Here is a 17568-nt window from a genome sequence, read left to right as displayed (position 1 = left end):
ATTCAGGGCCCAGGTCTGAGTGTTCTCTGTTAAAATATAATACTCAGTTTTTGCAACCATATTTTTGCAGCTGGAGCACCACTTACAAAACGCTTAGGAAAGAAGAATCCATGACGGATCATACAGTTTTTCTTAAAATTGTTGATCTTCACTGACCTTTGTCTCATAGTCAGAGACTTGGGTGAGGATAAGCTCTAGTGTACCCTGACCCTTGAGATCTGTTTCAGGGAGTGAGGTCTGTAGCTCCATTATATTCCTATCTCCAGAGGGCAGTCACGGAGTTTTGAAATTGAAAAATTGAACCGGTTCATCACAGAGTCATGATTCTATTCAGAGGTCAAAATTATTTAAGTGAACAATATTCTGAATATAAGAAGCCCAGAAGGACGAGTGTTCAGTGCACCTTTTAGTACAATAAGGAATAAGGATAAACTCAAAAGACATTGTTTGAGAATCACGTACAGATAATAAGCTGTGTGTCACAGTTGATACCCAGGATCTTAGATGAGGACACACAGCCTGGTCTCCCCTCTGTGCCTCTGCTCTGCTCTCCAGGCCAGCTTGCTAACAGGCATGAGGCATGTCCTGTGGGCAAAAGTGGAGCATTGATGGGCAGGTGGTAGACTTGGGCCTTAGCTGCCGGGCCCCATCACAGTTTCTGTTTGCCTCCCGCCCTATGGATGCATGAGGCTGAGAGTGCTGCTGGGGAACGCTGCTTCATGGGCCTCCTGCCATACCATCCCTAACCGGGAAGGAGAAGGCAGGCTCACTGGGGATGCTGGGGTTAGGAAGCTGGATGTCCGGGTAGTGGTGCAGTTCTTATGCTGGTTTGTATGCTGAGAAGTTGCCCTGGGTGAACAGTCACTCTCTGTACACAACTGCCTCTGGGGAGCAGTAAGGAGAGTGTGCGGCTCTGCATAAGAGGGTTCTTTCTTGACTAGGTCAGCCTTAGAAATGATGCTTTTGGTGTAGGATCTTCATGAGAAACATCTTCGTTTCCTTTTCAGTTACCCTTATCCTGCTTTACACTTTTCTAAAGGGAGTTTGCGTTTTGATGAACTTTACCTTTTTCCTTTCTTTTATGTTATTTTTATTTATCAGAGAAAAAGACTTCTCTAGAAAGTACTCTAAAGATATTTCAAAGATCTTTTGATCTGTGGGATATTTCAAAGATCCCAAATTTGGGGAATTTGTTTAGGACACATGATTGTGGATTAGGATGGCTTATGCAGCTTTGAGCAAGAGATGTACCTTGAGTCTGAGCTCCCATGCATTACCCCATCCCAGGGAAGAGTGCTGGGGGAGCAGGTTTTCCCTGGTTTTCTTCCCAGAAGTGAGTGACCGGGGAACCCAGTCAAAGGTAGATTGACTTCAGGGAGCATGGTGTTGAGTGCTCACCTAAAACTAGATGAGGGAAAGGGTCCAGAGCTAGAAAGAAAAAAAAATTACGTGTTTAATCAAGTAATAGGTCAGAATATATTAAAAGTCATCATCAAAGAGAAAATGTTGTTCAGGAGAAATTACTTGGTACTAATGCTCTTGGAGTTTTTCAGCTATGTATCTTTTGTTAGTCTCTGAACCGGCTAAAATTTGTAAAATTTGAAGACAGAATCCACTCTCTACAACTCTGTTCGGGGATATCTTAATAACATGGTGTCAGCTTCTGTGAGTGAGTCTTTCTTCACTGCTTTCATGGTGATGTGAAGTAGTAAAATGCCACCATTACCATAAACAGTGAAATCTTCCGTGACCAGATGCAGTCCCTCTGTTGTCATGATGTGTGTATTGGCAGGGTATTACTTTCCCCATGATTGGCATCCAGTGTTTATGAGCAGTGGGTGACTTATGTGAATCCAGTCTTCTCCAGGCCCAGCTTGCCTTTCCTCCAGCAGCAGGTGGCTTGTGCTCTGTTAGAGGGACCTACTGTGACTGCACTGTTGTGAAAACCTTGGTGAGTTTGGCTGCAGGGACCAGAGGGCAGGTCTGTTTCCCTCCTGGTCTCTGGGAATCTGCCTTGGGGTCCACGTGGACAACCTTCTCAGAGAGGAACCTCTCTAGGTTAGGGTGAGTTTATCGTCCATCTTTGCTCCACTGGAGAAGGATGGCCCCACTGAGGGTGCAGACTTGTCTGCATAAGAAGGGCTTCACACACAGCTGCCTGGCCTCCCTCCAACTCCCCAACCTACATTTCATGTCACTCTGTTGGCACATGCTTCTGTCCTCTGCCTGTACCTGCGCACCTCTTAAAGCTCAGTGCAAGTGTCACTTTGACAAGGATTCCTTCCCTGCTCCCTTGGGTTAGGACAGGCAATTGTGTTTCATATGCTACAGGAAATGCAGCTTCCTGGCACTGCTCTGCCTGATTGGTTCTGCTTCTTTGTGTTCACACCCGCGCTACCCCAGTGTCAGATACACTGTTGGTCTGTTTTCACACCTGCTGCGCTGCTCTGGTACCTGGTGCACCACTGGTCTGTTTTTATCCTGCCAGAGAGTCCTGTCCCCCAGAGTGCAGCCTTCCCTCCCTGGGTGCAGCAGTGAGCTGCCCCTCTGACCTGCTTTGTAGGGACCCAGGGCTGATCCTGGGGGCCTTCCTGAGCCATGCCACCTGTTCATGATGGATGGGGTGTAGCGTGCAAGATTAAATACGAGAAGAGAAATGTGAATAGTTAAATCGGGATGGCCTGTGACTTAGCATGAATTCTTCCCAGACTGAGTTGCTCCAGGAAAGGAACTTTCATCACTAGAGGTAATGACTTGTATCCTAGGTAAGCTGTGGTCATGATCTTGATACACAACTTGGTGGGCTAAGTTGTCTAAAGCATATTCTTATTTTATCACACATAGCTGCTGACTAGATAGATGGATGGATGGTTTTCTTGTTCTTTTTGATGGCTTTGAACCAATTAGGTTCCTCCCCCAGACACCAGTAGTTACTGAGGAATAGCCGATCCTCTGTGGAAGGGAGGGCAGGGGACAATTGAGAGTGGAGTTATCCCCTGGACCAGGCTCATATGGATTTTTATGGACAATCTATAAGGAAAATGAAACTTGAAGCCATGGTCTTGAAGACATACTCTTGTTGCCTGCGAAGTTGCCTCACTGCTGAGTGAAGCCAAATGCTGGGATGTGGGGATGAGACACAAGCTCAGCACAGTGAGTAGGGGCTCTCATGAACCCTTATGGCTCCAGGTCATCTACACTCTTCCAGTCGTGAAAGTGAAAGTAGCTCAGTTGTGTCCGACTCTCTGTGACCCCACGTACTATACAGTCCACGGAATTCTCCAGGCCAGAGTACTGGAGTGGGTAGCCTTTCCCTTCTCCAGGGGATCTTCCCAAGCCAGGGATCGAACCCAGGTCACCTGCATTGCAGGTGGATTCTTTACCAGCTGAGCCACAAGAGAAGCCCAAGAATACTGGAGTGGGTTGCCTATCCCTTCTCCAGCGGATCTTCCCAACCCAGAATTGAACTGGGGTCTCCTGCATTGCAGGTGGATTCTTCACCAACTGAGCTATCAGGGAAGCACCTTTCAGGCATGAGTCCCTACGCACATTAAACATGAATAGGAAAATGGTTAACAAATTTATACTGATTTTTGGCAAGGCTTTATGCTGGTGGAGGGTAAGTAGACTCGAGTGACAATAATGTAAGAATCAGGCCCGCATGGTTGGGGAGATGTTTCGGTGGTGATGGTGAAGCTTCTGTCTGTTTTGTGCTGTTCTGACTTGAGTCAGTATGAAATGAAAGGAGTAAATTTCTTACCTGTACTACAGTTGTGCTGTTCATTTTCTGGCAAGGTCCTTGATTGCACTTGTTTTAGAAATAAATCCCAGTATTCTTGGGCTTTGCTGGTGGCTCAGCTGGTAAAGAATCCGCCTGCAATGTGGGCAACCTGGGTTCGATCCCTGGCTTGGGAAGATCCCCTGGAGAAGGGAAAGGCTACCCACTCCAGTATTCTGGCCTGGAGAATTCCATGGACTGTATGTATAGTCCATGGGATCGCAAAGAGTCAGACACGACTGAGCGACTTTCACTTCACTCTGTTGTGGGAAGCAAAGTATAATTATGTGCTAGAAGAGAATGGGAGGATTCAGAACTTGCCGGTGTACAAATATGGAAAGATCCTCGGCAATTTTACCAACTATCTAGTTCATATTTTCACTTAAGTGAGAGCCCTTGGCGTGCCCAGTGAAGTTGCAGAATGCTGAGATCCATGAACGCTGTAGGTGGGGAGCAGAGAGCCTTGAGTCACGATGAGGGTCCTGGGAGTAACAGTCACTCTGTATTACTGTGTCCATGTCTGCACCCCACCCCAGCATGTGTGGGACCCAAGGTTTAGAGGTGCAGTGATTTGTCTGCAGTTGAAATAAGACCAGAATTTGGACCAAGATCTTTGTTTTACATGTCCTTAATGATTCCTTTTAAAACTGTTGAAAACCAAGGTGTTTTTTAAGTGTTTTTCTCTTACTATCTGAATTTAGAAATACTGACTTTTTCTAGAACATTTAATATTCTGAACAACTATATGGTGTCTGTACTGCAGGTTTTCTGGCCTGTAGTGCACCGTTGTGTCATGATGAATGGATCAGCCCCTATAGGCCTTATTCTTGGGTTATTCTTACAATTACTGTGATTTCTAGTGTCTGGTTTACCATAGTGTTAATAAAATGACTGCATTTGTTTAATAATCTGAAATTGGTGGATTGTTTAGGTGCCAGAACTGTGCTGTTAGGGTTTTCTTTGAGGAGCCTTTTTTAATTGAAGTATAGTTGTTTTACATTATTAAGTTAGTTTCAGGGAACCTTTCTTAAACATATGTTGAAAGTAACTGACATTCTAATTTTAAAAAAAGGCTTATTTCTCTGCTTTCTACCCCTTGAGCTCAAACAAAGTTTTCAGCTCTGCAGAGGAAAAAGCATCTGGAGGAGTGAGTGGTGATAAGCAGGTCAAGAACTTGGGAACAGCACCTGTTTCTCTGTGACAGGAACCTGGAGGCAGGAGTGTGAGGTGGAGAGAGGCTGGCGGTCAGGGAAGGAGCCTGGTCCTCGGCTCTGGGGTCCACAGGGTGCAGAGGCATGAACCAGGCATAGCCTGGTTGGATTGAAGAGAGACTGACGTTCATGGCTGCAGTGGTCCTGGGGGTGGAGAGGCAGGTGCTTGGAGCAGCAGGTGGCATCTGACTGTGAAGGGTTAGGGCAGTGAACTTTTAACCTTGAGAATAAAGTGCAGGGTAGGGAATAAAGGAGCTGGGAAGGATGGGGGTGTCTGAGAATGGGCTGGGGATGTGCCACGTGCATAAATGGAAGTCCTAGGAGGGCGCACACTCCAAGGTGTGGACAGCTGTGTTTTAGTCTCTCCTGTGCTGTCCTTTTGTTTCCTCTTTTTCTCTCATGCATCTCTGCTCTCCCCTCTCCGATGAAGAGTTTTATTTAGAGTCCCATTGCAATTCTAGATGGAACAAAAACTCACTGACTTGTGTATGAATTGATGTGTTGCAGCCCTCTGCATGAGCCTTAAATGTTTTACTTACTGGTTCAACAGTGCTTCCTGAGTTCCTTCTGTGAGCCAGGGCAGCACTCAGCTGCAGGCAGATAGCCAGACAGTTGTTGCCTTTTCTGCCTGTTAAGAGTCCCTTAACGTGTCCAAAGTGAGGATCCATGCACACACCTTTGTCACACAACCTCAGCAGCTTTCAGCTGCTCTGAGTTTGTTACTGGGTAACAGTCTGGAATTGTAGCAGTTCCCATCTCTCTTTATAAGACTGCTGGTTGAACAGTAGTTTTGTGGTGAGATAACAAAAATACCTCTTCCCAGATTCAGAGTACTAGCTGGACTTGGTCTGTGTGACAAGTGACCACTACATTTGGAGTGCAGCACTGAACAGCAGGGAGCCTCTGCTTCAGGGGCCTGGCCTCTGCCTGGCTTTGAGTGCACCAGGAAGGGGTGCCCATCACACATGGATGGGCACTGCTGGAGTGGCACAGACACAGTTCTGGGCCTTCGATTGCTCCCAGTGAAATGTCAGAAGCCTGTCTCATACAACTATGTTAATAATTTAGTAAATATACAGTGCTTACACCAGTGCTGTAAAGCATTGGCTGTACCTGTCAGTGCTGCCTAAAGATGGGAAACTGAGGCCCAGGGTCACAAACTGTGCCGGCAGCAGGTTGGGGCACCATCTTCAGAGCATGGTGTTGTCCAGATGCATTGCCCTCAGTTCATGTGGGATCTGAAGCAAGTGGTGCTTGATCAGTGTTTGTGGGAGAAGAGATCCAGTCTTGATCTCTGTCATGTTTTTACCTGAGAAGAATTTTTTTCTTAATCCACCTTGTGTTGCGTGTTTCTGGACAGTTACCCCACCTTCCTTGGGGCACCCTTCCTTCTATCGAAGACACACTGGCCATTTTGGGCTGTCCTGAGAACTAGGTTTCAGGGATGCCTGAGCGTGAGACCCCAGCAGTGCTGAATACTGGGCTGTAACTGTGCGTTTTACTGATTATTGTTTTACTCTTGCTAGGAGGCAGCCCATCCCACCAGCAGCATGTGGTCACCTCCTCTTACAGTGGGCAACAGGCAGGACCCCTTGGTTATTGCCCCAGGTTCTCCTGTGTACCAGGTCATTCTAATTTGCAGTTGCTTAGTTAACTGAGAAGGCAATGGCAAGCCACTCCCTTACTCTTGCCTAGAAAATCCCATGGATGGAGGAGCCTGGTAGGCTGCAGTCCATGGGGTCACTTAGTTGGATACGACTGAGCGACCTCACTTTCACTTTTCACTTTCACGCATTGGAGAAGGAAATGGCAACCCACTCCAGTGTTCTTGCCTGGAGAATCCCAGGGATGGGACAGCCTGGTGGGCTGCCGTCTATGGGGTTGCACAGAGTCGGACACGACTGAAGCGACTTAGCAGCAACAGCAGCAGCAGTTAACTGAAGTGTGTTTAAGCTACCTCAAATTTCATTCCTAGTGAGGTCAGGCAAAAACCAATATGTGAAATATGCACACTTATATTTTAATATCTTTTAATGTTCTGAGGCTGGTGACTTATTGAAGCTATTCTCATTTTATCTAATTTATTCATTTTCTTTTTAAAGCTTTTAAAACCTTGGGTTGTAAACTCTTTAGCGTAGGGTCCATAGCAGGTGAGCACTAAGTTACATGTTATATAGCTGGTCTGATTTAGAAAATGCAGAGGAACCAGAAATCAAATTGCCAACATCCATTGGATCATTGAAAAAGCAAGAGAATTTCAGAAAAACATCTACTTCTGCTTCATTGACTATGACAAAGCTTTTGACTGTGTGGATCACAACAAACTGTGGAAAATTCTTCAACAGGTGGGAATACCAGACCACCTTACCTGCCTTCTGAGAAATCTGTATGTAGGTCAAGAAGCAACAGTTAGAACTGGACATGGAACAACCGATTGGTTCCAAATTGGGAAAGGAGTATGTCAGGGCTGTATATTGTCACCCTGGTTATTTAACTTATATGCAGAGCATACCATGCGAAATGTCAGGCTGGATGAAACACAAGCTGAAATCAAGATTGCTGGGAGAAATATCATAACCTCGGATATGCAGATGATAACACCTTTATGGCAGAAAGTGAAGAGGAACTAAAGAGTCTCTTGATGAAAGTGAAAGAGGACAGTGAAAAAGTTGGCTTAAAACTTAACATTCAGAAAACTAAGATCATGGCTTCTGGTCCCATCACTTCATGGCAAATAGATGGGGAAGCACTGGGAAGAGTGAGAGACTTTATTTTCTTGGGCTCCAAAATCACTGCAGATGGTGACTGCATCTATAAGATGCTTGCTCCTTGGAAGAGAAGCTATGCCAAACCTGGACAGCCTATTAAAAAGCAGAGGCATTACTTTACCAACAAAGGTCCATCTAATCAAAGCTGTGGTTTTTCCGGAAGTTCATGTAAGGATGTGAGAGTTGGACCATAATGAAAGCTGATCGCCAAAGAATTGATGCTTTTGAACTGTGGTGTTGGAGAAAACTCTTTGAGAGTCCCTTGGACTGCAAGGAGATCCACCAGTCAATCCTAAAGGAAATCAGTCCTGAGTATTCATTGGAAGGACTGATGCTGAAGCTGAAGTTCCAATCCTTAGGACACCTGATGTGAAGAACTGACTCATTGGAAAAGACCCTGATGCTGGGAAAGATTGAAGGCAGGAGGAGAAGGGGACGACAGAGGGTGAGATGGTTGGATGGCATCGTGGACTCAATGGATATGAGTTTGGGCAAGCTCTGGGAGTTGATGATGGACAAGGAAGCCTGGTGTGCTGCAGTCCATGGGGTCACAAAGGGTCGGACATGACTGAGTGACTGAACTGATAACTGGTCTGCAGGTGCTATGACTGCACTTCCCAGAGGAGGGATACGGCCACCTCTGGACCTGTAAGGGTCAAGTTTGAAACTAATTCCAGGAAGCATATATTAAAGGAGTTGATGGATAACAGTACTGAGATTGGAAGCTAAATGTGTGCGTGTGTGTGTGTGAGGCACTGTTTAATCTTGGCAGCTTGACAGTGTGTGTTAGCTCTGTCTCTTCCCAGAACTGCCCTGTGATGTCAGTAAATGGATAAAGTATGAATTGCTAGGACAAGAGAATGGAGAAATAATGACATGTTTTTAGGCTCTATAAGGTTGATGATTAGAGGCACCTTACTTAGCCACGGCGAAGAAGGCAGCAGATGAATGGGCTGATGAAACCATGATGCTGGGCGTTGTGGGTAGGCATAGCTTCTAGGCAACAGGTGATCATTTCTTCTGCGTTCCTGCAGAGAAGTTTGCTGTCTGGAGAAAGGGAACTAAGAGTCTCCAGAGTCAGGGACACCCAGGCAGTACTACACCAGAGGCCCTAAATCAGAGCACAGTGCTGGAGAGGGAGAACAGCTGCATCCTGGTGATGAATACTGTGCTTAATCACAGGCAAGAGACTGGACCTTTCTTCTTTGGGCAAATGGAATAGCCTGGGTAAAAGACCTACTGGAAATAGATCTGGTAATGCCCCTGCTGCAGAGCGTAATGCTTGCTTGCAGCTCCTAATGTAAAAAACGGTGTAAAAGGTGACAGAGGAGAGAAGAAAAAAAAAAACAGATTTGCATAAAGATTATAGCATCAGATTCACATTTAATAATTTAACTTCTTGACAGTGATTAACATGAAAGGCAATGATTATCCCTAACCCTTTTTGCAGGGCAGTAATAGAGACGCAGACGTAGAGAACAGACTTGTGGACACAGAGTGGGAAGGAGAAGGTGGGACGAATTGAGAGAGTAGCACTGAAACAGATGCACTACCGTATGTAAAACAGATAGTGGGAATTTGCTGTATGATGCAGGGAGCTCAGCCCGGTGCTCTCTGACAGTCTAGAAGGGTGGTGGGATGGGGTGAGAGATGGGAGGGAGGTTCAAGAGGGATGGGACATATGTGTACATATGTATACCCATGGCTGGTTACTGTTAATGTATGACAGAAACCAACACAACATCGTTAAGCAATTATCCTGCAATTAAAGATAAAATAATTTAACTTCTCAACAGTAATTGGCATGAAAGGCAATGATTGTACATAATTTTCAAATAAATACATTTATACAAATAAATTTAAAAAATTTTAAATATACGATTAATGTTGCTTAGAATGCTAAGGTTCAATAATGTAAGCGCCAGGTAACTACTATTTTCCTATGAGACTTAATAGTACTCTTTGATTTCATAAATTATGTGCATCTGTTTGATAAAAAATATAAAGTAATTCTTTCAAAGATCATTTGTAGCAATAATTTGAGAAAAACTTGGAGAAAAACTTGAATGGTTTAGTGACAAGAACCGTTAATTAATGACAATGACGTTAACACACTTGCTAGATGGAGGACTCATGGAACCTAGCACAGAGCTGCAGTGTACAGTGTACTTTTCTGCAGTTCTAATATTGCAAATGTAATATGTGGGGTCCACAGACATTCTGTGAAGAAATGAGGTTTAAAAGTCACCAGTGTAAGAGAAATATTAAACCTCAAGGATGAGTAGCTAGCTCTTGTGGAGCCATCACGGTAAACCCAGGGACTAGACAGTTTTGGGTTAAGATTGCTTTTTCTGATTCACTTTCTGTCAAGTATTACTGGCCCTTTTCTGAAGAAGCAGCAGTTACTCTTTAATGCTCAGCATTTCCTTATTCTGAACTGTGGTAATTAAATCTCTCCTGTTCAGTTCAGTTCAGTCGCTCAGTCGTGTCCGACTTTTTGCGACCCCATGAATCACAGCACGCCAGGCCTCCCTATCCATCACCAACTCCCAGAGTTCACTCAAACTCATGTCCATAGAGTCGGTGATGCCATCCAGCCATCTCATTCTCTGTCGTCCCCTTCTCCTCCCACCCCCAATCTCTCCCAGCATCAGAGTCTTTTCCAGTAAGTCAACTCGTCGCATGAGGTGGCCAAAGTATTGGAGTTTCAGCTTTAGCATCAGTTCTTCCAAGGAACACCCAGGATTGATCTCCTTTAGAATGGACTGGTTGGAACTCCTTGCAGTCCAAGGGACTCTCAAGAGTCTTCTCCAGCACCACAGTTCAAAAGCATCAATTCTTCGGCGATCAGCTTTCTTCACAGTCCAACTCTCACATCCATACATGACCACTGGAAAAACCATAGCCTTGACTAGATGGATCTTGGTTGGCAAAGTAATGTCTCTGCTTTTTAATATGCTATCTAGGTTGGTCATAACTTTCCTTCCAAGGAGTAAGCGTCTTTTAATTTCCTGGCTACAATCAGCATCTGCAGTGATTTTGGAGCCCCCAAAAGTAATAAAATAAAGTCTGACACTGTTTTCCCATCTATTTCTCTCCTGTAGCACCTAGTAATTTTCTCTGGATTGTGACTCTGGCTACTCTGTTTCTGAATAGCTATCATATTGGCCAGAGTTAGGTCAGCTTTTGGCCAGATACTGAATCATTTTTATCTGATGATTTTAACAGTTTTGGTAATTCTTCAAAGCTATGTTGATATATGGCTTGTCCAGTTGTTTAGCATCAAGTAGAGTAAGGTTGCAAGAGTTTGAAATTTTGAATGAAGAAAGGTGAAAGTTTATGTTCAGTCCTGGCAACCTGGATTATAAAAATACTCTGCAAGACTTATTTACAGTTACTTTTACTTTAATGATAATTATAATTTTAAAAATTGTTGTTGTGGCTTACTCTGCATTACTTCACGTGCACATAACAGGCGTTTGTTACAGGAAGGAGCCTGGACTGGTGCTTCCTTTCCTGTTCCTCATCTGGGCTGTCCCAGCCTTCCATGCCCACTCCCCTGTGTGCTTTAGCTTGGCTGTGGGAAAACAGAGAGTCAGGGTTTTATTCCGCTAGATGCTTTGCTTGGCAAAGTTAGTTAACTCCAACTTCCAGTCAACCTCACCTTACTTTGCTGTTTTCCTTGACCCAGGGGTGGATCAAGCTTTGCCTCCAGAGCGCCGGGCTCCAGTTACTCCTTCCTCTGCCTCTCGCTATCACCGCCGAAGGTCCTCAGGGTCACGAGATGAGCGCTATCGGTCAGGTAAGCTCGATGTATTACAATTACTGCATATTGCCAGATGTAATGTGGGTGGTGGTGAAACACACGAGTGGACACATGTTTGCAGAAGCTGTGTGAATGCACAGCAGTGTGTTCGGGTGTGTTTGTGGCTGATTGTGATGTGCAGATGACCTCTTACCTCAGACATAGATACACCCTCCAGGGCACACAATAAAATTCAGTAAAAAGTAACTCTTTATATTTTTAAGATAGTGTCCATTATTATTTAGAATGTTACAATAATTTAAAATGTAGTAACCTTTTGTAAGCCAAATTTTGCTCATTTTTTAGGTGTTACAAAGTTTAACACTGGTTTCAAAAACCTTGGTTTTACTGTTCCTATCTTGGTTGCTAGTATTTTTTCCTTCTCTTAACCTCAGTGATTTGTTTTTCAAGTAGAGTTTTCAAAAAATAAATAAAATTCTTAATAATTTGTATGTTGTTTATTTCCTTTGTGTTTTACGACGTTGTGTATAAGAATGCTGTCTTCATAATTTTGCTTTATAGCAGTCATCTGGGCTTGACAGGCTTAAGTTTCTTCCATTAATTTAGCATCAGGAAGGTTGTATTGTGATTAATGTTTAACTTTTTGAGTATTTTTTCCGCCACCATCTGGATTCCAGTTGTTTTTTACTGATTTCCTAACTATAATTTTTTCTAAAGAAAATTATCAGTAAGTGTTGTTGCTGGGACAACAGTTCAGGGTACATGTGGATTGCTGATGATGACAGTCCAAACTATAACATTTATATATCACTTTATATTTTCAAGTACTTGCAATGGTGTTACCTCAGTTGGTTTTTATAACAGAAAGGTGACATACATATGGCTGTTTCATGCTGCAGAAAAAGAAGCTGAGACTGAGAAAAGTGAAGTAGCTCAGCTACTTCACATGGAGGCGGGTGGATCAGCCCTGTGAGCCTCTCAGTGTTGTGAGTCTTTCCCTTACTGGGGTCTTGAAGGATAAGCTGACACCCTTCCCACCAAGCTCAGGAGCTGTGTGCTTGACTTCCTGGCCCAGCTCTCCTTTCTAGATGGGAAGATGGCATAAAACAGACTTTATGGCATCAGGAATCTTTATGTGCAGAAGCAAAAAGAATGGACTGGAGAAACTAGGAAGAAGGCCAGTACAGCTTCACTGCTGCTCCTTCTGCCTTCTTGGCTGTCTCAGGCCTGATGCCTGGGACAATGTGTGGGGGTGGAATGAAGGCAGAGGTTTGTAACCAAGTTTACATTCTGTGTTTTCATAGGTAGTTTTATCCTAGCACATACCAAGAGCTTGTTGTACTTTATTCAGGCATCTCAGAGGCCCTTTTCAGATTATTTAGAAGGTTAACACATACATGGATGGAGGAGCCTGGTAGGCTGCAGTCCGTGGGGTTGCTAGGCGTCAGACACGACTGAGTGACTTCACTTTCACTTTTCACTTTCACACATTGGAGAAGGAAATGGCAACCCACTCCAGTGTTCTTGCCTGGAAAATCCCAGGGATGGGGGAGCCTGGTGGGCTTCCGTCTATGGGGTCACACAGAGTCGGACACGACTGAAGTGACTTAGCAGCAGCAGCACATACATATGTGCTGTCCGCTTGCTGTGGAATGCTAAGATTTACTCCCTTGTCATGATTCTGTTGTGCATTTTATGTATCATGCACACACACGTAGGTACATGTACATAGTCACACATACGGGAGACATGCAGGTAGAGACCCACATGTACACACACACGGACATATGTGTAGGCATGCGCATAGACAGTCAGTAGACAAGTGCTCACTCTCATCTGCATCTTCTGGCACTTGGACTTTATCCTGAAGATGATAGGGTTCCATTCAAAGGTTTTAAGCAGAGTCACAATTGGAGCAAGTTGGGGTTTGGAGATGGCTTTGGTAGCACTGTGGAGTGTGAGTTAGAAGAGAGGATCTGGAAGCCCCTGGACACCTGAGGTATTTGTACAGGGTATGAGTCAGTGCCAGTGAGACGTGAGATGTGGTGAGTTAAGGCATGGGTGTGTGAGAGAGGGGGTTTTGGTGACCTTGGGATGTCTAGATTGTACAGCTGTATAGATGATCCTCTCTGGGTCTGCCATTCCAGAATTCAGTTTCCCATTTGTAGGTTAAAGGTGGTGGAATATGCCCCAGCTATTTACTTACTATGTAGAGAATACATGAAAAATGGTTCAGGTATTCCTTCAATTATTATGTAAGATGTGAAAAATATTATTCCATATATAGTTTTAAATTTTTAAAAAAATTTACACTCTCAATTTTGAATAAATAATGAATGCTTAGTTTTAAGGAGCATACATATCCAGAAGATCTTTCCATGTGCTTTTGAAAGCTCAGCTGAGTTCTCATTTTCTTTAACTGACTTAGTGCCACCATCATATAGGACCGACATCCACCCTAGAGGAAAGCTAAGGAGGGCCTTTGGGGCATCCCTGGGCTCATTTGATAGTCTCCTTCGTTATGTCATTATCTGCTGTTTCCTGGTTTTAAAATGCTCTATTTAGTTTTCTTTTTTTTTTAAATTTATTTATTTTAATGGAGGCTAATTACTTTACATTACTGTATTGGTTTTGCCATACATTGATATGGATCTGCCCTGGGTGTACATGGGTTCCCCATCCTGAATCCCTCTCCCACCTCCCTCCCCATCCCATCCCTCTGGTTCTTCCCAGTACACCAGCCCCGAGCATCCTGTATCATGCATCAAACGTGGACTGGCGATTCATTTCACATATGATAATATACGTGTTTCAATGCCATTCTCCCAAATCATCCCACCCTCGCCCTCTCCCAGAGTCCAAAAGACTGTTCTATACATCTGTGTCTCTTTTGCTGTCTCGTATACAGGGTTATCGTTATCATCTTTCTAAATTCCATATATATGCGTTAATATACTGTATTGGTGTTTTTCTTTCTGGCTTACTTCACTCTGTATAATAGGCTCCAGTTTCATCCACCTCATTAGAACTGATTCAAATGTATTCTTTTTAATTGCTGAGTAATACTCCATTGTGTAGTTTTCTTAATTTAGGCATTTCAATGCTAAGTTACTTTCTTTTAGAGTTTATGCTCATATATTGTTTTTTTAAAGTGGTATAAAATCTTAGAAGCTTGTTTTAATCTGTTTTGAGTGGACATGTTTCAGGATTTTATTTTCTCCTGTACCAGCACAGAAGATATACGACGTTTAAGAGAAAAGGTTTTGTAACTCTCAGAATATTTTGCTTTCTAAAATTCTTTGACCACTTGCAGTAGAGTTACTTTAGTTGTTTCAATGACCAAATTTATCAGCCAAGAGGTAATTCTGTTATCCTTTAGACAGTTGACCTAATTAACAGTCAATCTGGTCAACCATATAGCCACAGACTTAATATCTCTTGGCTATATATTTTCATTTCTAAACCCATTGCCTTACATGGTAATGAACTCCTACTGGAATTCTTTATAGAGTAATGTGTACCTCTCTTTTTAAATAATTTCCTTTGGGAACTAAAATTTGATTTGGAAAGTGAATGAATAAATAGGCATTTACCAAGTACCTAGAAAACATCTACCTTGTGCTCATTCCAGCTCGAATGTCATGCAGTGCTGTTTTCCTCCAGGAGGAAGAGCGATTCAAGACCCTTTCAGGAAAGTCCGTGAGAACAAGCCATTTCCAGGATAATACTAACACATTACTTGCCTCTTTTAGTCTCATTCTTTTGTGAATGTACAGTGGGTTTTTCCAGAGGCTGCCTGACATGATGATTATTATTCTTACAGTCAGTGGAATCCCAGATTATGAAGTTGTGTATTTTAAAAAGTTTTTCAGTTTCCTTTCTAATTCAGTAAATATCAAAGCATTAATCCCATAAGTAAAACTTTAAACGTTTTCATCAATTTCGGGGTATAAATCAGAAAATAATATTTTCTTACTTAGAAGACTTAAACTGCATGCTCCACTTAGCATTCCTAGTGAAAGATAAGCTCTGTCTGTGTCAAGCTGAATCATCTAGCATGGTGGTCAGTATGCACAAGAGAAATTTTATATTTAAGTTAATGAAAGTAAATAAGATTTGAAATTCTGTTTCTGTGCTTTTTTTTACTAGCCACGTTTTAAGACAAATGACTACTATACTGGGCAGTGCAGATATGGAAAATCACCACCACAGCAGAAAGTTTTCTTTCATAGTGCTGTGCTAGGTTGTGTCGAAGGTTGTGTAAGAATAGAGGAGAAGGCAGAAGATGCAGCTGAAGATAGTTTTTAAAGGTCTGCTTTTCGAAAAAAAAATAAAGCTTGATAGTTATGCCTAGTCATTTAACAGAAGAAAGACACAGTCAGAGTTGGATTTCAGAAATATGTATAGGTAGTTGGGTTGGGTTAGGTTCCTGGTTGAAGCAGGGATGTGTTAAGAAGATTTGTATTTCAAGTAAAAAAAAAAAAAAGTGATTAATCAGTTTACAGGATACACCATAACAGTACTTAGACATTGATACAGTAGTTACCAAAAAAATACTTAGGTAGGAAGAGATCCTGGAAATTACATAATGATTTAACTTAAGAAGCCAGAAAAGAGAAATTGAATGAGTTCACAAAAAGAAGAAATGAGAAAATACTGAGAAAAATAGTGGAATAGAGGATATAGAGTTGGCTTCCACTTGGGCATGTGGTGGAAGCACAGAAATCCTCATATACGTCCTTATACAAGAAAAGGCTTCAGTTTAGTTCAGTTCAGTCCCTCAGTCATGTCTGACTCTTTGAGACCCTGTGGACTGCAGCACAGGCCTGCCTGTCCATCACCAACTCTCAGAGCTTGCTCAAACTCATGTCCATTGAGTCAGTGATGCCATCCAACCATCTCATCCTCTGTCGTCCCCTTCTTCTCCTGCCTTCAATCTTTCCCAGCATCAGGGTCTTTTCCCATGAGTCTGTTCTTCGCATCAGGTGGCCAAAGTATTGGAGTTTCAACTTCAGCATCAGTCCTTCCAGCGAATATTCAGGACTGATTTCCTTTAAGGTTGACTGGTTGGATCTCCTTGCATTCCAAGGGACTCTCAAGAGTCTTCTCCAACACCACAGTTCAAAAGCATCAATTCTTCGGCGCTCAGCTTTCTTTATAATCCAACTCTCACATCCATACATGACTACTGGAAAAACCACAGCTTTGACTAGATGGACCTTTGTTGGTAAAATAATGTCTCTACTTTTTAATATGTTGTATGGTTTGGTCATAGCTTTTTTTCCAAGGAGCAAGCATCTTTTAATTTCATGGCTACAATCACCATCTGCAGTGATTTTGGAGCCCAAGGAAATAAAATCTCTCACTGTTTCCAGTGCTTTACCATCTATTTGCCATGAAGTGATGGGACCAGATGCCATGATCTTAGTTTTCTGAATGTTGAGTTTTAAGCCAACATTTTTACTATCCTCTTTCACTTTCATCAAGAGGCTCTTTAGTTCCTCTTCATTTTCTGCCTTAAGGGTGGTGTCATCTGCATATCTGAGGTTATTGATATTTCTCCTGGCAATCTTGATTCCAGCTTGTGTTTCATCCAGCCTGGCATTTCTCATGATGTACTCTGCATATAAGTTAAATAAGCAGGGTGACAATACTTTTTTCCCGATTTGGAACCAGTCAGTTGTTCCATGTCCAGTTCTAACTATTGTTTCTTGACCTGCCAGCAACCCTTCTTTGAGGCATTAAAGAACTGAAGTCATTGGGCAAACTGCTGACCCCAGAATTGGGCATGGATCAGGAGAAATATCAATAACCTCAGATATGCAGATGACACCACCTGTATGGCAGAAAGTGAAGAGGAACTCAAAGGCCTCTTGATGAAAGTGAAAGAGGAGAGTGAAAAGGTTGGCTTGAAGCTCAACATTCAGAAAACGAAGATCATGACATCTGGTCCCATCACTTCATGGGAAATAGATGGGGAAACAGTGGAAACAGTGTCAGACTTTATTTTTTTGGGCTCCAAAATCACTGCGGATGCTGATTGCA

The 17568-nt window shown here is 43.1% G+C and overlaps 1 protein-coding gene across 5 annotated transcripts in view; it reads left to right on the top strand.

Annotated features, from left to right (window-relative positions):
* The window catches only part of DIP2C (DIP2 acetate--CoA ligase C (putative)), a 311707-nt gene that overhangs the window by 149411 nt on the left and 144728 nt on the right, over positions 1–17568 (top strand). For all 5 annotated transcript variants that reach the window (XR_008686670.2, XM_055431717.2, XM_055431748.2 and 2 more), the window contains one exon: positions 11449–11559. Coding sequence is in view for 4 of the 5 variants with exons in the window: in XM_055431717.2 (XP_055287692.1) it covers positions 11449–11559 (111 nt within the window). In the remaining variant the exon portion in view is untranslated. The remainder of the gene's footprint in view (positions 1–11448; positions 11560–17568) is intronic.

Source organism: Moschus berezovskii, chromosome 15 (genome assembly GCF_049115385.1).
Source record: "Moschus berezovskii isolate FMDL1 chromosome 15, NW_MosBer_1.0, whole genome shotgun sequence".
Classification (NCBI taxonomy): domain Eukaryota; kingdom Metazoa; phylum Chordata; class Mammalia; order Artiodactyla; family Moschidae; genus Moschus; species Moschus berezovskii.
Note: the sequence above shows the minus strand (reverse complement) of the source record. Positions and strands in the feature narration are given on the sequence as shown.